The 27249-nt window shown below is 37.3% G+C and overlaps 1 protein-coding gene across 6 annotated transcripts in view; it reads right to left on the reverse strand.

The window, feature by feature from the left end:
- The window catches only part of APP (amyloid beta precursor protein), a 290703-nt gene that overhangs the window by 203442 nt on the left and 60012 nt on the right, over window positions 1–27249 (reverse strand). For all 6 annotated transcript variants that reach the window (XM_077118781.1, XM_077118780.1, XM_077118779.1 and 3 more), the window contains exon 2: window positions 14879–15046. In XM_077118781.1, the coding sequence (XP_076974896.1) occupies window positions 14879–15046 (168 nt within the window). The remainder of the gene's footprint in view (window positions 1–14878; window positions 15047–27249) is intronic.

Genomic DNA, 27249 nt, shown 5'->3' on the forward strand with positions numbered 1-27249 from the left:
AGGATACCATATTAATTAATAAACTTTTTATCACATGTTCATTTTGTATTTGCATAAGTCCTGATTTCACCCTTTCAAAAACTGTACTTCATGACTACCGAATCATTATATTTATATTTATATTTGGTCTCTAGTGTCTTAGAGCAGATAGAAGGAAAAACCTGAAATTGTAGAACTGTAACCCGTCTCCAAACTTTGAAGTTAGCTACCTGCTAAAATGTACTCTGAAATTATTGTTTTTTTGTATATATTTCACAATAAAAAAAAATTATACTCTAAATTATACTTTAAAGGTCTCAGTTTGAATCACACTTGCACTCTTACTGCTTCCCTCCTTTAGAAATTAACCTAGCTTAATTTGTAGCACATAACTCAGTTCTTATATTACCTCTCTGGCCACTTTTCACCCACTCTGGATGGCATTTTTTATTTTTATTCTTCTTATATGTTGCAGTTACTCAAGGTTCTTTCCTGGAGTTCTTCAAAAAAGCAATATGAAGGGTAAAAGAGCACAAGCACTTGGCACAATAGCTAGTACTTTGATAATGCTCAATTCATGTTAGTTGGTATTTGTGGCATCACCATTACACCATGACACTTATTGCACTGCTAACGTCATTTTACAACTCTTTATCTCCCTCTAGATTTCTCCTATTAAGAAGGAGGATTCTTTTCTTTATTCTGCCTTACAGAATGTGATTGTGTGATTGTGAAAACCTTGTGTCTGATGCTCCTTTTATCTATCTTATCAAAAGATGAGTAAAACACATGGAATAAAAATAAATAATGAGGGAACAAATGTTAAAATAAATTTAGATTGAAATGTTAGTGATCACCGAAAGGGAAGGGTAAGGAGTATGGTATGTATAAATTTTTTCTGTTGTCTTTTTATTTCTTTTCCTGAATTGATGCAAATGTTCTAAGAAATGATCATGATGATGAATATGCAACTATGTGATGATATTGTGAATCACTGATTACATATGTAGAATGGAATGATCAAAAGTTAAGAATGTCTGCATTTGTTTATTGTTACATTCTTTTAAAAAAATTTAAAAATTAATGAAAATAAATAAATGCCCAAGCCTTTATTGAAAATAAAAAATTTAAAAATTAAATAAATAAGGAGGATTCTATTCCATATTCTATTCATCTTTGCATCCTTAGTACCCAGAGATATACAGCTGGGAGAGGAAGGAAGACTGAACCACTGGGCTCTAGAAAAGTGTTCATATAATCATCTTGGATTAAAATGTTCTCAACAAAATAGTGTATTAAAAATGGCCTTCAATGACTACATGATGATACTGTGAGCCAGTGATTGCATGCTTCAGATGGTCTGCACAGTGTGTAAGTGTATCTCAATAAAATTGTATTTAAAAAAACAAATGGCCTTTAGCATATGTTGAATGAAATGTCAGGAGCAAAAAGACAAATATTATCATGCCTCAATTATATGGACTAAATATATATATTCAGGAGTTTTAACCGTTATTTCTAAATTCTGAGATATGAGCTGTTTCTATGTATCCTGGTCATTTCCAGAAACTTCAGGTATTTATATGACACCTGAGACTCAGAGTTAGAACTCTGAAGCTATGAAAGTCAGAAGTACCCCATATAAAAAGTTGAAAAAGTAATTAGACTCCGAATAGAGATATGAATAAAGCTGACTTGGATAGGACTGAGGTATATCAGAATACGGGTAAAAGGTGATATCATCCATATTTTAGAACTTCAACTTCTGTGTGAGACCAAAGGGAGAGAGGCTTATTTAGGGCAAAATTTATATTTTGGGTAGTGCATTATCTAATTTAACTTGTTTGGCCAGTTTATTTAAATACCATAAGTATAAGGAATCTTGAATAGGGGGGTGAGATTTTGTTGGTTTATCCAGGTTAGTGTGATGCCTTGATATATCCCAGGGTAATTTGGGCAGAGAACAAAGAAATATTTGCAAAGTCCCATTGGGGGACTGAGGAGAAAGAAGGAAATATTCGACCTTCACATTTGGAGAATTTCTAATATTCTCACAAACAGTGAAGACAACCAAATCAGTAGGCTAAGACTTCAATCTCGGGGTTTGTCTGTCCCTATGAAACTTATTCCTGCAAAGCACAGATTAAGCCTACTTAAAATTATGGTTAAGAGTCACCTCAAAGAACTTCTTTTGTTGCTCTGATATGATTTCTCTCTTTAAGCCAACTCAGCAAGCAAAATCACTGCCCTCCCCTCTATGTGGGATGTGACTCCCAGGGGTGTAAATCTCCCTGGCAATGTGGGACAGAACTCCTATGATGAGCCGTGACCTGCATCAAGGGATTGAGAAAGCCTTCTTGACCAGAAGAGGGAAGAGAGAAATGAGACAAAATAAAGTTTCAGTAGCTTAGAGATTTCAAACAGAGGCAAAAGGTTATTGTAGAGGTTGTTCTTATGTGTCATATAGATACCCCTTTTTAGTTTATGGTATTTTGGAGTGGCTGGAGGAAAGTACCTGCAACTGCTGAGCTCTTTTCCAGTAGCCTTAATTCCTAAAGACGAATGTATATTGATACCAGTTTTACAATGTGACTGTGTGACTGTCAACACCTAGTGCTTGATGCTCCCTTTATCCAAGGTATGGACAGATGAGTAAAAAAAAAATAAGGATTAAAAAAATGAGTAATAGGGGTGGGGGGGAAAGGGTAAATAAAAATGGGTAGACGGCAATACTAATGGCCAATGAGAAGGAGGGGTAAAGGGCTATGGATGTATGGTTCTTTCCTTTTATATGTTTATTCCTTTTTTTGGAGTGATGCAAATGATCATGGTGAAGAATACACAACTACGTGAAAATATTGTGAGCTACTAATTATATACTTTGGATGAACTGTATGGTACATGAAGATATCTCAAAAATATTTTTAAAAAACTGTGAGGCAGCACTTCACACCTACTAGAATGGCTATTTTCAAACAAATGGAAAAAGAGCAAGGATGCAGAAAAGAAGGACCCATTTTATCAGTGAGTATGCAAAATGGGGCAACCACTGTGGAAAAGTTTGGCAGTTCCTCAGAAAATTAAATATAAAATTACTATATAAACCAGCAATCCCACTTCCAGGTGTATACCCAAAATAACTGAAAGCAGGAATTAAAACAGATATTTGTACACCATATGCATAGCAGCATTGTTCATAACAGCTAAAAGGCAGAAGCAACCCAAGTGTACATCAACAGATGAATGGAAAACAATATGATATATATATACAAGGGAATATTACTCAACTGTGTTACAGTTTCCTAGGCTGATCAAAGCAGATACCATGAAAAGGGTTGGCTTGAACAATGGGAATTCATTCATCTACAGTTTGAGGCCAGGAAAATGTTCAAATTAAGGAACCATCAAGGCAATGCTTTCTTCCCTAGGACCTGTTGCCACCGATCCTTGACTTCTCTGCCACATGGCAAGGCATGTGGCAGTGTCTGTTGATCTCTCCCTTCTCTTCTGGGTTTCGTTGAGTTTGGCTTCTTGCTTCTGTGGTTTTTCTCTCTCTCAAGTACCCATTCCACTTGTAAAGGACTCCAGTAATAAGATTAAGACTCACCCTGAATTACATGGGTCACACATTTACTGCAGAAACCTCATCAAAAAGTCCTAGGTACGGTGTGTTTACAGCCACAGGAATGGATTAACCTTAAGAACATATTTTTCTGGGGAATATACAGCTTCAAACCACCACAAGCCATAAAAAGGAAGGAAGTTCTGGTACATGTGATAACATGGATAAACCTTGAAGACATTATGTTCAGTGAAATAGGCCAGACACAAAACAACAAATATTTTATGGTCTCACTGGTTTGAAATAATCAGATTAAAATAAGCAAACTCACAGAGTCAAAAACTAGATTACAGATTACCAGGAACGAGGGTGGGGGTAAAGAAACAGGAGTTAACACCTAAATCGTACAGAACTTCTATCTGAGGTGATGGAAAAGTTTTGGCAACAAATGGTGGTGATGGTAACACAACACTGTGAATGTAATTAACAGAACCTATTATATATTTAAATGTGGTTAAAAGGGGAAATTTTAGATTATACAAATGTTACTAGAATAATGTTTTAAAACCATAGGACTGTACAGCACAAACAGTAAATACTAATGCAGACTATGGGCTATAGTTAACACAGCAATTATATTCTTTCATCAATTGTAACAAATGTGCCACACTAATGTTAGCTGTTAATAATAGGGGAGGGGAATATTAGAGGAACTCTATTTTCTGTATGATTTTTCTATAAAGGTACAACTTTTTTAATTAAAAAAATGTATTTAAAATTTTTTTTTTAAAAAACGAAGCAACAGGTGAAATGATATCAACATTCTATGAAGAGTTCCTTTGATACAATTTTGTTGATAAGTTATGAATTAAGCCAATCAGAATTCATCTTTCACTTTCCTGGATACACACACAGGTTACATCCAAGAAGGACAGAACATGAAGGAACTCTGGTGTTTGGTAGAACTTAGAAACAAAGCAAAAGGGTAGCTGCTCTCTGAAATGCAAATCTACAAACACTCCCCTTTTTTATAACTAAATACTTTCAGTGACTTCCCTCTTGTCATAGAATAAGGGCCCAATTCATTAAAATGGTTCACGAGGCCTGATGTTCCTGCCCTCTCTTACTAATCCAGCCTCATGTTTGTCTAACCCATTTTAACACTTTGGCCCTTGTGCCTCGCGCACAGTGACGGTCCCAGTGACTTTTGAGTAGGGAAGAGCAGGTTATGTCAGAATTGCAGGAGGAAGAGATTGCCAAAGGAACTTACCCTTGCCTGCTACCCGACCCACACCTCATGTACTAGCATGGCAAAGATTTGGTTACTAGGAAGCATCACTTGGTGGTTTGACCCTGGGACCTTCAAAGAATATTCTAAAACAAGAAGTGAAGTTTCCGAGGCAGTGAACTTAATTCTGATAGTATCTTATTTCAGTCAATTCCAAAATACTATTTAAATATAAAATTAATATAATCATTAATTTGACAATTTACCAGTTTTTTTTCCATAGTTAATCTCCAAAATATGGCATTTTACACTTAAAGTGCGTATCAGTCAGGACTAGACACATTATAAGTGCTTTGTATCGCCACGTGACTAATGGCTACCATAAGAGGCAGCTCAGAGGCAGAGTCCCCAGAAGGACAGAATATAAAGGGAACTCTGGTGTTTGGTAGGACTTAGAAACAAAGCAAAGGGGTAGCTGCTCTCTGAAAAGCAAATATTATTTTTAAAATATATAGTTTATTATCTCATATTGGCAAAAATGAATTCATTACCATCAACCAGAACTATTTAATAAAGAGGCAGAAAGGACGTTTTGTAAAAGGAATAGAAATACAGGACTTAAATATTATTTGTTTTCACATAAATTTTAGTAATTTTTTCAAGAGAAAACTGCTTGATATTTAGTATATTGTAACATATACTAATATAGATAATGTAGATGTTTACTTGCTCCTCAAAATGTAAGACTTAAAATTTGGATATTGTCCTTTCTTAGAGTGTAAAAAGAAGGCTGAAGAAAATTTTTGGGTTACAGTAGAAAATGTTGCCAGGCTATGCCAAGAGGCACAGTAATTCCTTAAATTACTTGACATATTCCAAAAAAACAAAGAGCCATTTGTCTAGATTAGATAATTATCTTAGAAGTGTGGGATAAAATGTCTGGGACTCAGTTATTTTAAACAGAATTAATAAGAAAGGATGACTCTGTCTAATAACGGCAAAGAGGCTAGAAAAAACTACACAAAAATGAAGATGGCTACAAATTAAGAGGGTGTAATTGCTGTAAAATTAAGTAATGAAAGCCAAATGTACAACAGTGCTTAAAGCAAGCCATATTTTTTGTATAAGAAAATGGAGGAGCGGTCCAAGACAGCAGCTTAGTGAGGTGTGGGACTTAGTTCGTCCTCCAGAGCAGCTAGTAAACAACCAGCAACAGTACAGAACAACTGCTGGGGCCACATCAGTGACCGGACACAGAGTATACACCAGTCTGGAGAAGCTGGACCACAGCTGCGATCCCACCCAGAACAGTGAGTCCCCCAAGCCACGGCGGCCAGTGTCCCTCCCCCACAGGCTGGTTCCCAGAGGGGAAAGGAAAGAGACTTTACTAACAGCAAGGAGCTGGGCTCATCCAAGCCCCAATTGTGGAATTAATTAACAAATTCTGATCACTAAAAATAGGCCTCCAGCTTAGCTAAACCTCAAATAAAAGCTAAAGTTACTAGTTTTGTCCCAGGGCAGAGGGGGCGGGCGAGAGGGGTAAGGGGAGTAACAGGGGATTTTTTTTGGAACAGACAGCACAAAATACTTGAAAAGGTCTGGAACCTTAAAAAAAGAAGGGGCACATAGGACTTGGAGATACATAGAGCAACTTACCAACTTAAGCTCTTGATTAACAAACCCCAGGAATGGGGTCCTACTCAGAAAAGGGACCTCTTTTTTTTTTTTTTTTTTTTTTTAATAACTGCAAGGCTTCTCAGGTTCCAAGTGCCCAGGTAAGAATTAAGCTTGCCTGAGAGACAAAGAGACTGCTCAGGTGAAAGGAAGTAATTTCCTGGAGGCTGGGCCTTCCCCAGGAGAGGGGTGGGGCCCAGCTCAGGTGGAATCCCTCCCTCAAGGTATTCAGACCCCAAGGACTAGAAAACTGAAGCAATTAAAGCCAGCCTACAACCTCTCCTCTGTCTCAACCACACCCCCAGCAGGGAGCATCTGCCAAAGTTAAAAGCACCACATCACTTTATGCTGCTGGGACCCTGCAGGCAGAGACGTGCCACATGCTGGGCAGCACTGGAAAAATGCAGAGTCCAGATGCTTCAGAGGAAAGTCTGTCAACCTGCTGGGTCTCATCCTCAGGGAAAACTGACGTAGGTGATTCTTTCCTTCTGAGAGGAGGCCAGTGTGGTCAGGAAAACTCTGACTGGAGTCTATAATACTTAAGTAGACCCTCTTAAGAAAAAACAAACAAACATAACAAAAAAAAAAAAAAAACTGCACCAAACAGGCAGGGCAAGAAACAACAACAACAAAAAAAAGCTGAAAAATTCTAATCCACTTAATAAAACTTACACTACAGGTCTAGAATAAGCTGAACTGAATGGCAAAGGACAGAAAGAGAAAAAACACATCTAGCAAAAAAATCCTAGGTAAAACAGTGAAAATAATCTTCAGAATAAACTAATTAAGGAGAGTAAATGCCTAGATGCCAGCAAAAAAATAACAAATCATACTAGGAAAGCTGAAGACATGGCCCAAAGGAGCAAAACAATTCATATGATACATAGGAGGTGAACAATTAATTCAGCATGTTTGAACAGACATGGAAAACCTCATCAAAAATCAAATCAATGAATTGAGGGAGGATATAAAGAAGTCAAGAGACGAGCAAAAAGAAGAAATTGAAAGTCTGAAAAAACATCACAACACATGGGAATGAAAGGCACAGTAGAAGAGATGAAAAAAACAATGGAAAGCTACAATGTTATATTTCAAAAGGCAGAAGAGTAGTGAACTGGAGGAGGAGACATCTGAAATCCGACAAGCGAAGAGAAAATATAGGGAAAAATATGAGCAGGAACTCAGGGAATTGAATGACAATATGAAGCACAAGAATATACATGTTCTGGGTGTCCCAGGAGGAAAAAAGAAGGGAAAAGGAAGAGAAAGGTGAATGGAGGAAATTATCACTGAAAATTTCCCAACTCTTATGAACGACTTAACATTACAGAACCAAGAAGTTCAGTGGATCCCAAACAGAACAGATCCACATAGAAGTACTCCAAGACATTTTCAGAATGTCAGATGTCAAAGAGAAAGAGAATTTTGAAAGTAGCAAGAGAAAAGCAATCCATAACATATAAGGGAAGCCCAAGAAGACTATATGCAGATTTCTCAGCAGAAACCTGGAGGCAAGAAGGCAGTGGGATGATATATTTAAAATTATAAAAGAGAAAAACTGCCAACCATGAATTCTATATCCAGCAAAATTGTCCTTCAAACACATTTTCAGACAAAAAAACACTGAGACAATTTGTGACCAAGAGAACCTCTGCAAGAAATACTAAAGGGAGCATTAGAGACAGATAGGAAAAGACAGCAGATAGAAGTGTGGAGAAGAGTATAGAAATGAAGTGTATCAGTAAAGGCAAAAAGAGAAACAATTATATATGACATACAAAATCCAAAAGGCAAATACTAGAAAAAAGTACTGCCTTTACAGTAATAACACCAAATGGTAATGGATTAAACTCTCTAATCAAAAGATGCAGACTGGCAGAACAGATTAAAAAACAGGACCCTTCTAAATGATGTCTACAGGAGATGCATTTCAGACCCAAAAACAAACACAGGTTGAAAGTGAAAGGTTGGGAAAAGATATTTCATGCAAACAACAATCCGAAATGGGCAGGGGTAGCTATACTAATATCCAACAAAGTAGACTTCAAATGTAAAACAATTAAAAGAGACAAAGAAGGGCACTATGTATTAATACAATGAACAATTCAACAAGAAGACATAAAATCATAAATATTTATGCCCGAGCCAAAGTTTTCCAAAATACATGAGGCAAATACTGAAAACATTGAAAAGAGAAATAGACACATCTACCATAATAATTGGAAACTTCCATTTCCCCTCTCTTTAATGTATAGAACATGTAGACAGAGGATCAATAAAGAAACAGAGAATTTGAATAATACAAGAAACGAACTAGACTTAATAGACATACAGAACATTAAACCCACAACAACAGGACTTTTATATCAGTGCTCGTGAATCATTCTCAAGGACAGACAATATGCTGGGTCACAAACCAAGTCTCAACAAATTTAAAAAGATTGAAATGATACAAAAGTCTTTCTCAGATCATAAAGGAATGAAGCTGGAAATCAATAACAGGCAGAGGGCCAGAAAATTCACAAATATATGCAGGCTCAACAAGACACTCAAACAATCAGAGGGTCAAGGAATAAATTACAAGAGAAATCAGTAAATATCTTGAGGCAAATGAAAACAAAAACACAACATATCAAAATTTATGGGATGCAGCAAAGGCAATGCTAAAACGGAAATTTATTGCTCTAAATGCTTATATCAAAAAAGGTGAAATAACAAAAAACAGTTCATCCAACTGTTCACTTGGAAGAACTAGAGAAAGAACAGCAAGCTAACCCCAAAGCAAGCAAAAGGAAAGAAATAACAAAGATTAGAGCAGAAATAAATGAAATTGAGAACATGAAACCAGTCGGGAAAATCAACAAAACCAGAAGTTGATTCTATGAGATAATCAATAAGATTGATGGATCCTTAGCGAGGTTGACAAAAAGAAGAAGAGAGAGGATGCAAATAAATAAAATCAGAAACAGGAAGAGGAGACATAACCACTGACCTCAGAGAAATAAAGGAGGTAATGAAAGGATACTACGAATAATATTATGCTAATAAACTAGACAACAGATGAAATGGACAACTTCCTAGAAAGGCATGAATAACCAACATTGACTCAAGAAGAAATAGATGACATCAGCAAACCAATCACAAGTAAAGAAATTGAATTAGTCATTAAGAAGCTCCCAAAAAAGAAAAGTCCAGGACCAGATAGCTTCACTTGTGAATTCTACTAAACATTCAAGGAAGAATTAGTACTAATTCTGCTCAAATTCTTCAAAAAAATTGAAGAGGAGGGAAGGATGCCTAACTCATTCTATGAGGCCAACATTACCCTCATACCAAAGCCAGACAAAAATACTACAAGAAAAGAAAATTACAGACCAATCTCTCTAATGAATAGAGGCACAAAAATCCTCAACAAAATTCTTGCAAATCAAATCCAGCAACACATTAAAAACATTATACACCATGACCAAGTAGGATTCATCCCAAGTATGCAAGGATGGCTCAACATAAGAAAATCAATGAATGTAATATACCATATCAACAAATCAAAGTAGAAAAACCACATGATCATCTCGATTGAGGCAGAAAAGGCATTTAGCAAAATTCAACATTCTTTCTTATTGAAAACACTTCAAAGGACAGGAATAGAAGGGTACTTCCTCAACATGATAAAGGGAATATATGAAAAGCCCACAGTTAACATCATTCTCAATGGGGAAAAACTGAAAACATTCCCCCTAAGGTCAGGAACAAGTCAAGGATGTCCACTATCACCATTAATATTCAACACTGTGCTGGAAATTCGAGGCAGAGCAATTAGACAAGAAAAAGAAATACAAGGCATCCAAATTCGAAAAGGAGTAAAACTCTCTCTGTTTGTAGATATGATACTTCATGTCAAAAAATCCACAGTGAAACTACTAGAGCTAATAAATAAGTACAGCAAAGTGACAGGTTACAAGTTCAACACTCAAAAATCTGCAGTGTTTCTATACACTAGTAATGAGCAATCTGAGGGGGAAATAAGGAAAAAAATTCCATTTACAAATGCAACCAAAATAAAAAAATATTTAGGAAAAAATTTAACTACAGAGACAAAAGACCTATACATAGAAACTTATCAGAAATTGCCAAAAGAAATCACAGAAGACCTAAATAAATGGAAGAGCATACCATGCCCATGGATTTGAAGACTAAATACAGTTAAGATGTCAATTCTACCTAAATTGATTTATAGATTCAATGCAATACCAATTAAAATCTCCAAAACTTACTTTTCAGAAATAGAAAAACCAATAACCAAAATCATCTGGAAGGGCAGGGTGCCCCAGATAGCTAAAAATATCTTGAAAAAGAAAAATGAAGTTGGAGGTCTCACACTACCTGATTTTAAGGCATATTATGAAGCTACAGTGGTCAGAACAGCACGGTACTGGCATAAAGATAGATACACTGACTGATGGAATTAAATAGAGTGTCTCATCTATGTACAATTGATCTTTGATAAGGCAGTCAAGCCAACTCACCTGGAACAGAACAGTCTCTTCAATAAATGGTATCTACAAAACTGGACATCCACAGGCAAAATAACAAAAGAGGATCCCTCACACCCTATATACAAGTTAACTCAAAATGGATCAAAGACCTAAACATTAGATCTAAGATCATAAAACTTTTAAAAGAAAAAGTAGGGAAATGTCTTATAAAACTTGTAAGAGGAGGCGGTTTTCTAGATCTTACACCCAAAGCACAAGCATTGAAGAAAGAAACAGATAAATGGGAACTCCTCAAAGTTAAACACTTTTGTGCACCAAAGAACTTTGTCAAGAAAGTAAAAAGATAGCCAACAAAATGGGAGACAATCGTCGGACACAATGTATCAGAAAAGGGTCCAGTATCCAGATTATATAAAGAGATTGTTCAACTCAACAACAAAAAGACAAACAACCCAATTACAAAATGGGCAAAAGACATGAACAGACACTTTTAAGAAGAGGAAATACAAATAGCTAAAACACACATGAAAAGGTGCTCAACTTCCCTGGCAATTAGGGAAATGCAAATCAAAACCACAATGAGATATCATCCCACACTCACCAGAATGGCCATCATCAATAAAATAGAAAACAACAAGAGCTGGAGAGGATGTGGAGAAAGAGGCACACTTATTCACTATTGGTGGGAATGTAAAATGGTACAACCGCTGTGGAAGGCAGTTTGGTGGTTCCTCAAAAAGCTAAATATAGAATTGCCATAGGATCTGGCAGTACCTTTACTAGGTATCTATTCAGAGGACATGAGGGCAAGAACACAACCAAACATTTGCACACCAGAGTTTATAGCAGCGTTATTTACAATTGCCAAAAGACAGAAACAACCCAATGTCCATTAACAGACGAGTGGCTAAACAAGATGTGGTACATACACACTATGGAATACTATGCAGCTTTAAGACAGAATAAAGTCATGAAGCATGTAACAATGTGGATGGACCTTAAGTACATTATGCTGAGTGAGATTAGCCAGGAACAAAAGGACAAATAGTGTATGGTCTCACTGATATGAATTAACATTAATGAATGAACTTGGAGAATTTCAATTAAGAACAGACGTCATCAGGAGATAGAAATAAGGTAGATATTGGGTAATTGGCGCTCAAGGTATACAGATTGTGCAAGAGAACTGTCCTAGTTTGTTAGCTGCTGGAATGCAATATACCAGAAACAGAATGGCTTTTAAAAAGGGTAATTTAATAAGTTGCAATTTACAGTTCTAAGGCCAAGAAAATGTCCCAATTGAAGCAAGTCTACAAAAATGTCAAATCTAAGGCATCCAGGGAAAGATACCTTGGTTCAAGAAGGCCAATGAAATCCAGAGTTTCTCTTTCAAGTGGAAGGGCACATGGCAAACACAGAGTTTCTCTCTCAACTGGAAAGGCACATGGAGAACACAGTCAGGGTTCCTCTCTCATCTGGAAGGGCACATGGTGAGCATGGCATCATCTGCTAGCTTCTTCTCCTGGCTTCCTATTTCATGAAGCTCCCCAGGAGCCATGTTCCTTCCCCATCTCCAAAGGTCGCTGGCAGGTGGACTCTGCTTCCTGTGGCTATGTCATTCTGCTCTGATCTCTCTGAATCTCTCATTCTCAAAAATGTTTCCTCTTTTATAGGATTCCAGAAACTAATCAAGACCAATCTAAATGGGTGGAGACATGCCTCCTGCTAATCCAGTTTAGCAACCACTCTTGATTAAATCACATCTCCAGAGAAATGATCTAATTACAGTTTCAAACATTCAATACTGAATAGGGATTTGAAGAAATGGATGCCTTTACAAAATGGGATTAGGATTAAAACATGGCTTTTCTGGGGTACATACATCATTTCAAACTGGCACAAGGACTGATTGTAAATATTCAGAAATGGAGAGCGCAATACCACCTGATTACAGCACAATAATGTAAGTACACTGAATGAAGCTGAATTTGAGAAGGATGGAGGGAAGACGACTGGGGGCACATATGAAACCAGAAGGAAAGATTAATGATAAAGACTGAGATGGTATAATCTAGGAATGCCTAGAGTGTACAATGATAGTGACTAAATGTACAAATTAAAAGATGTTTTTGCATGAGGAAGAATAAAGGAATGTCAATATTGCAGGTTGATGAAAACGGATGGTCATGTATATTTTAAAACTTTAACTTCTCTGTGAGACTAAAGTAAAAAATGTTTATGTGGTACAAAAGTTATATTCTGACTAGTGCATTTCCTATTATAACTTACAAGGACAGGTTAATTGAACACCATAAGTACATGGAACCTTGACTAGGGCATGAGATTTTGTATGTTTGTCCAGTGTAATGCCCCAATAAACCCCAGAGTGATTTGAACGGTGAATAAAGCAGTATTTGCAAAGTCCCCTTGGGGAAATGGTGAGAAAGATAGGAAATTCAACTTCCCCATTTGGAAAATTCCAGATATTTTTGCAGCAGTGGGGACAATCAAATCAATAGGCCGAGCCCTCAATCTTGAGGTTTGTTCATATGAAACTTATACCCACAAAGGATAGGCTAAGCCTTCTTAAAATTAGGTCTAAAAGCCACACCCAGAGAACTTCTTTTGTTGCTCAGATGTGGCCTCTCAGCCCACAGAGCAAACAAACTCACTGCCTTCCCCATCTCTACGTGGAACACGACTCCCAGGGGTATAAATCTCTCTGGCAACATGAGATCGAAATCCTAGAATGAGGTGGGACTCAGCATTAAGGGATTGAGAAAATCTTCTCAACCAAAAAAGGGAAGAGAGAAATGAGACAAAATAAAGCGTCTGTGGTCGAGAGATTTCAAACAGAGTCAAGAGGTTATCCTGGAGGTTATTCTTACACATTTTATAGGTATCCCCTTTCTAGTTTAAGGTGTATTAGAGAGGCCAGAGGGAAGTGCCTGAAACTGCAGAGCTGCTTCCAGAAGCCACGTTTCTTGAAGATGATTGTGTAATGATATAGCTTTCACAATGTGACTGTGTGATTGTGAAAACCTTGTGTCTGATGCTCCTTTTATGTATGGTGTGGACAGATGAGTAAAACATATGGATTAAAAATAAATAAATAATAGGAGGAACAAATGTTAAAATAAACTGAGTAGATTAAAATACTAATGATCAATGAATGGGAGTGGTAAGGGGTACAGAAAAACGGGGAACAAAGGTTAAAATACATTGGGTAGATGGAAATACTAGCGGTCAATGGGGGGGGTAAGGGATACAGTATGTATGAGTTTTTTCTTTTTCTTTTTATCTGTTTTTCTGGGGTGATGCAAATGTTCTAAGAAATGATCATGGTGCTGAATATACAACTATGTGATAGTATTGTGAGTCACTGATTATATATCAAGAATGAAATGTTCATATTTTAAGAATGTTCACATTTGTATGTTATCATGTTTTGCCAATAAAAATTAAAAAAAGAAAAGAAAACAGAGGAACAGTATATATTCTCTTTCACAAGGAGACTTAATCAGATACAATGAATGTATTTATAAACAGAGGACAGGTGGAGACAGTGAGATCATAACTTTTAAGAGTTTGAACGTTTTAAAGACATAAGTTTCAAGAAGTAAAATTAGAAAGAGGGGGAATTAAAATTGAATATGATCAGAAATAAAGGAACCAAAATATATCAAACTGGTAACATAAATAGCAGTGGTTAATTTTTGTGATTTTTAGACACAGTACCTTGACTGAACAGCCTTAATGGGATAGATTCTAAAGATAAAACCAAGTGCCAAGATAATATAATTCTAGAAAACATTTATGTATATTACAAGTAAATAAATATACCAATGGTATAGATTTCCATTGGAAGATACAAATATCAAACAAAAGAATGAATTCACGTCATCCAACATCAACTGTTGGCCACTAGGGGGGACTTACTTCTTGGCAATATTGCAGGATCCCCTCTTTAGTGCCAATGCAGGTTTTGGTCCCAGATGGATCCGACTCCCACTTTCCATTCTGTACATTCATGTGCATATTCAGTTTACCGCAGAACATGGCAATCTGGGGTTCAGCCAGTAGCCCGGCATTTCCATCGGTGGGCACCTAAAACCATAAGGTTCAGTTAGTTAATTATAAAATCCAAGGCTCTGGGGCAGAGGTTGGGGAAAGGCTTGTAAAGACGACTAGGAAAACCAGGAAACAATATCAAAAATGGTTCTCTTATTCTTGCTAATTTTCAATTGTCAATCAGCACCACCTGCAGCACCCCTCTGGATTCAATATCATGTATGCTACATACACCTCCCACCATCTAAACAGAGTGCTTTTTTTTTCCACACTGAAACACTGGAAGAAATCAGCAATATTGAAAGGATATTAATCTTTGAAGAATTTTTATATTTTTACCCATAGTGGATTCTGTATACCTGCTGGAAAGTTCTAATCATAAAAAAAAAAAAATTTCTTAAATAAATATAATCACTGTGGAGGAAACCACATTCTCATAATAACCTCAAAATGACTCACACAAAGCAAAATGCCAGTCCCTGCCTGCTGCCCAGGTCTAGGCTGTATGCCTCCACCCAGGAGTGAAAGAACAGTGTTAAATGCATATGATGTTCTAAAGAGAAAAATTCAAATACTGTAACATTTACCACCCACAAACTGACTCTCTGCATGGGACGTCCTATCTGGTTTCCCCAGAATTCTCTGTCACCAGGAGTTCACATCTTAAGTGCGGATTAAGAGTGCCCCTTTCCTTGCCCATCTCTCCAACCACACTGCCTCTCATCTGGAGCCTGACAAGATCCCTGCCTCGCAGTAAGTGCTCATAAAGCTTGGCTAGTATCATTGCTGGCAATAACACATCATGAAAATAACTTTGTAAAGGGTTCCTCTTGTGTTTTCAAACCCTCCCGTGCATGGGCATTTACCTTTATATAAATATTTAAAAAGTAAAAATGGACTTTCTGACATAGCTACACTACCTCACTTACAGAGTTGATATCTCAAAAAAGCACACAAACAAAAATAACAAGAGATCAAAAAAAAAATCCACGGAGTAAACATATCATGTGAAACAGGGAATCAAACGACACACATTAAGCATTAACAATTGCTCCCTTGCTAAATCTAGCTGCTGGGGAAATGTGTGATGCCCATGCCTAGAAGAATTAACTTCTAATAGATGGTATTCATGCAGGCAAGAACTAATAATTTGTATTATTCCTGCAAAGGACTCACAGGAGAAAAAGAAACACTAAAATCCAAGCAAGAGATTTCAGTTAAGGAGGCCAGTTATAGTCAACGCATAAGCTGCTAGCAAAACTTCTAAAACTATGCTTCAGGCAACTCTTTTTTTTTTTTACATTTCTAATTCCAGTTAAGGTAAATTTAAGTAAATTTTGCCTCTACATTGCCAGATGTTTAGGTAATTTACTTCCAACAGCAACAGTGCCCAGAACATCAGAGCATCTTCAGGAATAGCTGTGACCCCCTCTCAGCTCTCCCCTCAGTACCTCCCATACTTTCCATAGGACGGCAAAATGGCAGCCTAAGCAGAACGCTCTAGAAATTTTAATATCACAGTTTTCCAGAAAGAAAACATTTACTGAGGAAATCCAGCGCCTTGATCTTAAAAATCAAATTTTAAGAATGCAAATTTTGAAATTTTATCGAAATAAGTAGTACAGATAATAATGTTGGAAAAAAATTAAAGCCAAATAGTCACCTGTACATAAGGCCCTATACTGGATGTTCTGGAGAATATAAATGTATGAAATTTGGGCCTTGCCCTCAGAGAATATACTATCCAGTAAGAGGTCCAACATTATATTCCCCATGGTATTTACTCTAAGTTGCCTTTATTCTGCTCATTCTTCAAACTCATTCCCTTTCTCAAACATTCTCACTCTTACTGGACTCTCAGGACCGTATTCCTAACAGAAGAGAAAGACTAAGATCCTTTACCACGGGCGAGTGACTAAGTCGTTCACTGGGGGGCTTCCACAATTCTCACAGTTCACTAGTTTCTAAGGCGAGGTTCTGCCTCCTTGACAATACAAATGCCCTTGGTTCCATTTCCTTCCCTGAATGAACTTTTATTGGTAATTTCTCTCCCTATGGTAGCTAGGATCCAAGATGACATCCAACAACCAGCTGCCACGTTAGGACTGCAGCCCTGTGGCTGACAACTAATTGCATCAGCCAGAACCAAGGCAAAGTCACTCTCAATTTCCTGACCCATGGAAACTGTAAGATGACACATGTGCATTGTTTTAAGCCACTAAGTTTCGTGCTTATCTGTTACACAGCAATAGACACCTAATTAACTTCTTCCTTTCTCCAGCTACTTGGTATAGCCAAAGAACAGCCTCAATTTCCTCTATCAGAAAAGTAAACAAACAATAAAGAAACAACCCTTCCCTCCATTCTGCTGTCCTCTTGAGCAGAGGGTGAGTAAACTTTTTCCCTAAAGGCCAGGCAGTAAATATTCTGGGTTTTGTGGTGACTATCAATTTTGTTTTAATGTAAAGGTAGTCTTAGATAATACATATTTGGCACTGTTGTATTCTAATAAATTTTACGGGGCGTAGCCGCCATAGTTTGCCAACCCTTGCTTTAGAGCAACCCTCTTCATCCATTCCTTTTACAACAATAATTTTCAAATCATCCCTATACTCATTGTCGTCACTTCTCCATGTACCTCTTAAAACCATTCAGTCAGGTTTACATTCCCACCATCCAACTCAAATTGTTTTCTTAAAGGTTATATAAAGGCAAACCTTCTGTTTTATTGTACTTCACAGAGACTGTGTTCTTTACAAACTGAAGATCTGTGTCAACTCTGCGTTCAGCAAGTCTCTAGGCACCATTTTTCCAAAAGTGCGTGCTTGCTTCATGTCCCTGTATTACATTTTGATATTTCTTACAATATTTCAAATTTTGTTATTATTATTGTCATTATTATTACTTTTTATGGCAATCTCTAAGCAGTTATCTTTCATGTTACTACTGTAATTATTTGGGGGCACCACAAACCACATCCATATAAGACAAGCAGACAATCAAAAATGTGTGTGTTGACTGCTCCACCAACCGGCCATTCTTCCAGCCCTCTCCCTTTCCTCAGGTGTCCCTATTTTCTGACACAACACTGAAATTAGGCCAATTAATAAACTTATAATGGCTTAACGTTTCCCTCTTTAACTCGAAAGCTAGAAATGATTAAGCATAGTGAGAAAGCCATGTCAAAACCCAAGATAGGCTGAAATCTAGAACTCTTGCACCAGTTAGCCAAATGCAAAGGAAGCATTCTTGAAAGAAATTAACAAATGCTACTCCAGTGAATACACTAATGACAAGAAAGTGAAACAGCCTTATTGCTGATACAGAGAAAGTGTTAGTGATGCAGATTTAAGATCAAAACGGCCACAATATTCCCTTAAACCTAAACCTAATCCAGAGCAAGGCCCTAACGGAATTCTATGAAGGCCAAGTAAGGTGAAGACGCTGCAGATGTCTGAAGCTACCAGAGGCCATCGGTTCATGACGTTTAAGGAAAGAAGCCATCTCCGTAACATAAAAGCACAAGGTAAAGCAGCAGTGCTAATGTAGAAACTCCAAGTTGTCCAGAAAAATCTAGCTAAAATAACTGATTAAGGTGGATGCTAAACAGCACATTTTCAAAGTAGACAAAACAGTTTTTATTGGAAGAAAATGCCATCTAGGACTTTGATAGCTGGAGAGGAGATGTCAACAACGCCAGGTTTCAAAGTTTCCAAAGACAGGGTGACTTCTGTTAGGGGCTAATGCTGTTGGTGACTAAGTTGAAGCCAATTCTCATTTAGCATTTCAAAATTTTAGGGCCCTTAAGAATTATGCTAACTCTATATTGCCTGTGCTCTCTGCTCTCTAAATAGATATGCTGGATGACAGTTAATCTGTTGACATGGTTTACTGAATATTTTAAATCCACCATTGAAACAGCTCAGAAAAAAAAGACTCCTTTCAAAGTATTACTGCTCATTGACAATGTACCTAGTCACCCAAGAACTCTACATGGAGTTGTACAGTGAAATTAGTGTTGTTTTCATGCCTACTAATACAATATCCATTCTGCTTCTCATGGATCAAGGAGTAATTTTGACTTTCAAGTCTTACTATTTAAGAAATACATTTTGTAAGGCCATATATGAGCTATATAGTAGTTCCTCTGATGGATCTGGGCTAAGTAAATTATAAACCTCTGAAAAGGATTCACCATTCTAGCTGCCATTAAGAAGGTTTGTTTCATGGGAGGTCAAATTATCAAGATTTACAGGAGTTGGAAGAAACTGATTCCAACCCTGCCCTCATGGATGCCTTTGAAGGGTTAAAGGCTTCAGTGGTGGAAGTAAGTATAGATGTGGAAGAAATAGCAAGGGAACTAGAAGTAGAAATGGAACCTAAACATGTGACTGAATCGCTGCAATTTCATGAAAAAACTTGAACAGATGAGTTAGTGCTTATGGATGAACAAAGAAAGTGGTTTCCTGAGATGGAATCAACTCCTGGTGAAGGTACTGTGAAGACTGCTGAAATGATGACAACAAAAAGGATTTAAAATAGTACATAAACTTAGTAGATAAAGCAGTGGCAGGATGTGAGAATTCACCCCAATTCTGAGGTAAAATGCTATCAAATAGCATCACATGCTACAGAGAAATCCTTCAGAAAGGGAGAGTTAATTGATGCACCAAACTTCATTGTTGTCTATTTAAAGAACCACCCAGATCTTCAGCAACCACCACCACCATCAGGCAGCAGCCAGCAACATCCAGGCAAAACCCTCCACCAGCAAAAAAGATGATGCACCACTGAAGGCTGAGATGATGGTTAGCATACTAGAAATAAAGTACTTTTAATTAAGATATATACATTATTTTTTTTTCAGACAACACTATTGGCACACCTAGTAGATAACAGTATAGTGCAAACAAAATTTTTACACACAGTGGAAAACTAAAAAAAAATTCATGACTTGTTTTATTGTAGCAGTCTGGAACCAAGCCTGCAAGATTCAAGGATGCCTGTATGATCTTCTGTTTCAAATAGGCTATTTCTTTAATACATGTCACTCCACCTTTTTTGCCACAGGAGTTCTCCCTTGCAATTCTTTTTCCTTTGCTTCTGTGGCACTCATTGTACTATCCCAGGTCTTCCTCTCTGATTATCCTTGTCTTGATTCAATCCTCCAATTCCCTAGCACAAGGTGTTCCTAAATGTTTGAACATCAGTTCCCTTTTATTCTTGGTGATCACATCGCCTTACTCTTTCAACCCCGAGCTGCAGACGGGCAACTTGGATATAATAATAACAACAACAAAAACAATAAATGGCAGCAGCTAACACTTCCTGATTCATTCAAAAACTTTGGAGTATACAACATGCCTTAGGCACCATTTACAGTTTGGAAGAACAGTAAATGAGGTAAAGGTCCGGCCCTGACAACAGGGTGCCCAACTCTCCTGGTTTTCCCAGAATGAAATGGTTTCCCAAGATGTGAGACTTTCAGGGCTAAAACTGGAAAATCCCTGGTAAACCAGGACAGTTGGTCACCCTATCTGTCAAAGAGATCATGTAAATGTTTCTTAATTACTTTCCTACCTTTACTTCTTTTTTATTTCTTTCACACTTCACTTTGTCATCCTTCCCTTTTCTTGACTTTCCAAATATTGTAATGCCGTCTATTTGCCTATGTGTATATATGCTAACAAATGGTGTGTATCTATTTCACATCTCTTCAAATAAATTGATTATAGGTGCCATCATATTATAGGAAAACATCTTAAATTGCCTCATGATCTCTTCATTTTAATAAACTGAAAAACATATGCTTCCATTCCTTTCAGGTTTTCCACCAGAATTTTAATATTAGCTTTGGAAATAGGTATATGAAGAATCATGAGCATTAGCATTTACCTGTTTTCTTAAAGTGGAGATTGTTTAACACTTTAGATATGATTCCTCCCAAATTAGGACAAACCCTTAAACCAGAAATTGTAAACTGATTTTATATATAGATCTGATCTATTTAATATTACAAGAAGAGGTCCTCCACAAAAAAATCATGTAAATCCATGGAAACAAACACATCAGGTAAAATTATTTTCCCAAACTAACACCAGGTGTGGACATGTCAATCTTAGCAATTAGCTTAGAGATCAAATTGAAGCAGAAGCTTTCCTAGTCTTAACTGAAACCCACCTGGCAAAGAATTGCATACTTATAGCTAACACATCCTTAGTTCAGGTAATTGAAACAAGATAAATCACCCGTGTGAACCTCCCCTGCATCAAATAATCCATTTTAAGAAACAAAGCCTGGTTGTTAGAAGCAAGCCAGTCTACAAAATTCATTTCGAAGGAAACTGCTATCATTAGCAAAGGGGGTCACTTACGAGATAGATAATACAGACCCATCCAAAAGTCCAGCAGATTTACTCAAATCCATTTACCAAACGAAGCCTCAAAGAAACAGTTTAGTAAATCAAATGTAACATCCTATTCAGGACTTGTCCCTATAGGCATTCTTAAAATTGCTGTCTTTGGTTCCTATACTAAGTTCTTTGCTGTCTGTCCTAAATCATTTTAAAGATAATAATCATAATCATATTCCTGATTTTCCATAAAAGTTTTTTTAGAAGACTTTTAAAATCATCTCTTAGAAATGAGACAAAGTGTCAGTGGCCGAGAGATTTCAAACAGAGTCGAGACATTATCCTGGAGGTTATTCTTACGCATTTTATAGATATCCCCTTTTTAGTTTAAGGTGTATTAGAGAGGCCAGAGGGAAGTGCCTGAAACTGTAGAGCTGTGTTCCAGTAGCCATGTTTCCTGGAGATGAATGTATAATGATACAGCTTTTGCAATGTGACTATGTGAGTATGAAAACCTTGTGTCTGATGCTCCTTTTACCTATGATATTGACAGACGAGTAAAAAAAATGGATTAAAAATAAATGAATAATAGAGGGAACAAATGTTAAAATAAATTGAGTAGATTGAAATACTAGTGAACAATGAAAGGGAGTGGTAAGGGATATAAAAAAATAGGGGGAACAAAGGTTAAAATATATTGAGTAAATGAAAGTACTAATGGTCAATGAGAGGGAGGGGTAAGGGGTGGTATGCATGAGTTTTTTCTTTTTTCTTTTTATCTTTTTCTGGAGTGATGCAAATGTTCTAAAAACTGATCATGGTGACGAATATACACTATGTGATGATACTGTGAGCCACTGATTGTACACCATGCACAGAACATTTGTATGTTAAGAAGGTTCATGTTCATATGTTATTTTGATTTGATAATAAAAAACAAATTTAAAAAACATCTCTCTTTTTAAACAGAAGTAAAAATACTTTAGTAAGTGGGAAATTAAGCCACTACATTTTAATTTTGTCATCTCAACCCTTTCTAAGGTAACAAGGTTATTTTACAGAAATCTAAGACATCTAACAGATTAGAACCCTCATATAAACTGGCTATTCATGGTATATACTTTTTGGAGACACTGAATATGAAGGTTAAATTGAATAGCTTTCTACTAACATCATAAAACTGAAGATACTTTCCCATGGAAAAGTGTTGGGTGACACTGAAAAAATAATCGAGCTAAAACGATGGAGTGTCCACACTTTGCCTCAAAAACAAGAGCCTATTTTCAGAATGCTCAACTACAGAAACATAAATATTAGATTTCAAATGATACAAGACTGTTTTTTCGTATGCTGTATGGTGGGGGTCACATTTCATTCTTTTTCCATATGAGTATCCAGTTATTGCAGCGCCATTTATTGAATTTTTGTTTGTTTGTTTTTGGGAAGTGCACGGGCCGGGAATTGAACCCAGGTCTCCCATATGGCAGGTGAGAATTCTACCACTGAACTACCCTTGCACCCCTGCCTCCAGACTTTTAAAAATAGGGCAGGCCACGGTGGCTCAGCAGGCAGAGTTCTCGCCTGCCATGCCAGAGACCCGGGTTTGATTCTCCGTGCCTGCCCATGCAAATAAAAAAAAAAAAGAGTTTGTTACCAGAAACATATTTCTTTAACGTCACAATCTATACAGAGTACTGAAAAGAAAATGGACTTTCAGAGCAACTTAGTTAGACCAGTTAGTTTTAAGAGGCTTAAAGGTCTTAAGGGGAAGTTGTAATAAACAAATACAAATACATATACCTAATCTGGACACATTGGCAGAGGTGAAATTGGAGACCTGGCACCTAGAATCAACACAATTTATGGTTAACAATAAAAAGCCCTGCTTCTTGAACAAGGCTTCCTGCTGTCTTTCCAATCAGGTGTTCACTTTCCCCCAAAAGTTTTTCTTTATTATCACCAAGGAGATCAAAATTCCTTATAGAGCAGGCTTGGCAACATTCCTCTCCCAGGGGCCCAACTGTATTCCCCAACTGCAGGAGAAAGGCAAACAAGGAGCTCTCTGTTTCACCCTGCTTGGCAAGGATCAGGCAAAGATCTTGCTGTGGATTTTACGTAATTCTAATGTTTGTGGCTGATGAAAACCATTTGGTTTCTGCAATTAAATGGACTTCACAGTACTCTAAATAGCTGGTCTCATGTAGTAGATTACTTGGTACTTTCAATCAGTTCAAGATTTCTTCAGGGTCAGATGCTTCTACAATATCTTCTTTAAAGCATAGAACAGTGATCCTAAATCTACAACATCCATGGCTTCCTCATAAAATTCCAGTTCTCCCTGAACCTGAGGGTAATTCAATTATACTCCCCAAATATGCCCTTACATTTAGTCTTAAAATATTTAAATTTCCCATTTCAATTTAAGTAACCTCTAGAATCGCAATTTAGGGAACTTAGCAAGAGTGTTTTAGATCCCTTTCAATCAGTAATTAAGTACAACATTTAATCCTTATCACAAACAAGTTTTCATTCTTCAAAGGACAAGACTGTCAGGTTTACCTTTAAATGCCAAAAATATCTTAAGCAAAACAAGACCATCTGCAATTGCTCATTTTATCTCTCACAGAGAAGAACTCAAATTAAAATTAGAATTCTTGAACTGGAAGTATCTGCAAAATCATATATCTCACTCTAGAGATGGAAAAGACTCCAGTAAGAGATTTGTCCAAGGCCACATAGTTATGAAGAGGCAGTGGTGAGAGCTGGACCTGCTCTGCCAAGGGTTTCGTTAATGTGACCATGCTGACTCTCAAATTAAAATGGAAAACTGCAATTTTGCATGGCTTTGCCGCTGCATGTACGTATGTACCTATATTTGCGGTGAGAAAAAATGGAGAAGCTAATCAAAGCATACAGGAAAATAAAATGATTACTGAAACTGTACACAGCTTTGCTTGGTCTGTGTGTAGAGTCAGCTACCTTTATCATAGTCACTATTTGCTGCGTAATTATTTCAGAATTCAACTCTCAGCCACAAAATGATTTGACTAAGTGAGTAGAAGTGGAGAAACTAGAATTCTAATGCACTGATGGGGAAGTAAAGTGGTACAGACCCTGTGGAAGAGACTTTGTCAGTTCCTCAGAAAGTTAAATATAGAGCTGCCACCCTATCTGGCAATCCCACTACTAGGTATATACTCAAAAGAAAGCAGGGAATCAAACAGATATTTCCCACTGGTAGTCACAGTGGCATTATTCACAATTGCCAAAGATGGAAGCAACTGAAGTGTTCATCAACTGATGAATGGATAAACAAAATGTGGCATACACATGAGATGGACTATTACTCAGCTACAAAAAAATCATGAAGTCCTTGCGACAACATGGATGAACTGTGAAGACATCATGTTGAGTGAAATAAGCCAAACACAAAAGGACAAATATTGTATAATCTCACTGATATGAAATAATTAGAATAAGCAAACTCACAGAGTTAGAATTTAGAATATAGGTTACTAGGGAATGGGGTAGGGGAAGGGATTAGGGAGTTAAAGCTTAACATGGAGAGTTTATATTTGAGAGGATGGAAAAGTTGTAACGGATGGTGGCAATGATAGCACAACATTGTTAATGTGGTTACCAACGCTGAAGTATATATTTGAAGATGTTCAAAGAGGAAATTTCAGGTTGCACATACGTTACTAGAATAAAACCTTAAAAAAAAAAATCCATGGAACTCTACAGTATAAACAGCAAACCCAAATTTAAATTATGGACTACACTTTAATAGCGCAATTATAAGAATTATGTTTTCATCAATTGTATCAAATATACCACACCAATGCAAGGTGTTATATGGGTGATAGATGCAGGATGGTATATGGGAATACTGAATTTTGTGCATGATTGTTCTGTAAACTCACAACTCATCTAATTAAAAAAAAATTAAATGACTAGATGTTAACATCTAGTAACCTTTGGTAACTTTTTTTAGCAAATCTTCTCTACAAATGCATCCTTTCTCCTAAATTTAGTTTCCTCAAATCAGAGGCACCCAAATGAATTTGCAAACTAGCAATCCCAAAACACCAGCAGTTTAACTGTCGACACATGTTCATTAAATGTTTCCATTTTTGCTGCTCAAATCTGGGCATATATCTATATTTGTGTAAACCTATGTACACTTGCTATGCACTAATGGTAGTAGTAATAACTATATGCACACACATACAAAGGCGAACATACGTACAGATATGGTTTATTCAAAGAGGTCAATTTGAGAAAATCTCAAATAATGGGTCTTTGCTAAATCCTCATTCTGCATCAAGTCCAGTTTCTAAAATGCTAAAAGACTTAGAAACTTGGGTTCCTCTGAGAAACTAGTTTAAATAGCATATACTATAAAGAAATCTGTCTGAATAATTTTCCAGTGTGAGTTCCACTGGTTCTGACATCCAGCACAGGATTAACATTCAATACATAAAGCAACACAGAAAAATCAAGTTCTATTACTTCCTGTCATTCTATACCCAATAAACATTTTTGATATGTTCAGTTTCTCAGGTTTTACCGTTTTCTATCAAATTCAGCCAAGCCAGGCAAAATCAGCTGACTGCAGACTCCTAAGCTCGAATAAATGGCTATTGTTTTGAGCCACTGAATTTTGGGGAAGTCTGTGGCTTCACAGCATTAAGAAAAACTAATGTAGGCATTTATTTGATGGGAATAACTAAAATGCTAAGTGAGAGAAACAGGGCTTGCAGCTATTTCAGAAGACAGAAATTTTCCCAACTGAATTGAGTATATACAAAGTCCTGCTTTTTGTTTCAAATAATTCTTTCAAACAGTATACTATGACAAAAAGCATGGAGTAGTAGTTCCATGAAAAGTTACAAAGGTTTTAAAATTTTAAGATACTAAAAAAGGAAGGAAGTAAAGGAAGAAAGGAAAGAAAAGGAAGGAAGGACTGATGCAGTATGTGCGCGTTTTAGTTGGTCTTGCAGAACAGCTACTAAATACAGAACAGCTCCTGGGGCCACGTTAGTGACCGGACACACACCGTACCCCAGTTTGGACCTGCTGGACCGACTGTGAGCCCCCCCAGAATCATGAGTTCCCCAAGCCACGGCAGTCGGCACCCATCCCCCACAGGTTGCTTCCCAGAGGGGAAATGAAAGGGACTTTACCAGCAGCAGGGGCTGAGCCCAACCAAACGCCAATTGTGGAATTAATTAACAAATTCTGGCTACTAAAAATAGGCCCCTAGCTCAGGTGAATCTGATTAAAGCAGAGGTCGCTAGTTTTAGCCCCAGCACCAAGGGGGCAGGGCTGACAGAAAAAGAAAAAAAACAAGGAAGCACAGGTTTTCATTGCTGTGTTTCTACAAAGGCTTGACTGCCTTTGGATACAGCGGCAGGACTTCTCAGGCTGCAAATGCCCCAGGCATAGGCAGAAACAAGCTTATTTGAGGGCTCGTCTGGAGCCTGGGCCTTCCCCAGGGAAGGGGTGAGACCCAACTCAGGTGGATTCCCTCCCTCAAGGAATTCAGACACCAGGGCTTGGTAATTTGAAACCATTAAAACCAGCCTACAACCTCCCCTCTGTCTCCACCACGCCCCCAGTAGGGAGAATCTGCCAAAGTTAAAGGTACTGCATCATCTTATGCTGGTGGGACCTGCAGGCAGACAAGCACCACATATTGGGCAGGATAAGTAAAACAGAGTCCAGAGACTTCACAGGAAAGTCCTTCAACCTGCTGGGACTCATCCTCAGGGAAAACCAACACAGGTGGCTCTTTCTTCCTGATAAGAGGACAGTTTGGTCTGGGAAAATCTGGCTGGGGTCTATAATACCTAAGTAGACCCTCCTAAGGGGGGGTGGGGGGAAA

The sequence above is a fragment of the Tamandua tetradactyla genome, chromosome 10, assembly GCF_023851605.1.
Source record: "Tamandua tetradactyla isolate mTamTet1 chromosome 10, mTamTet1.pri, whole genome shotgun sequence".
Lineage (NCBI taxonomy): Eukaryota > Metazoa > Chordata > Mammalia > Pilosa > Myrmecophagidae > Tamandua > Tamandua tetradactyla.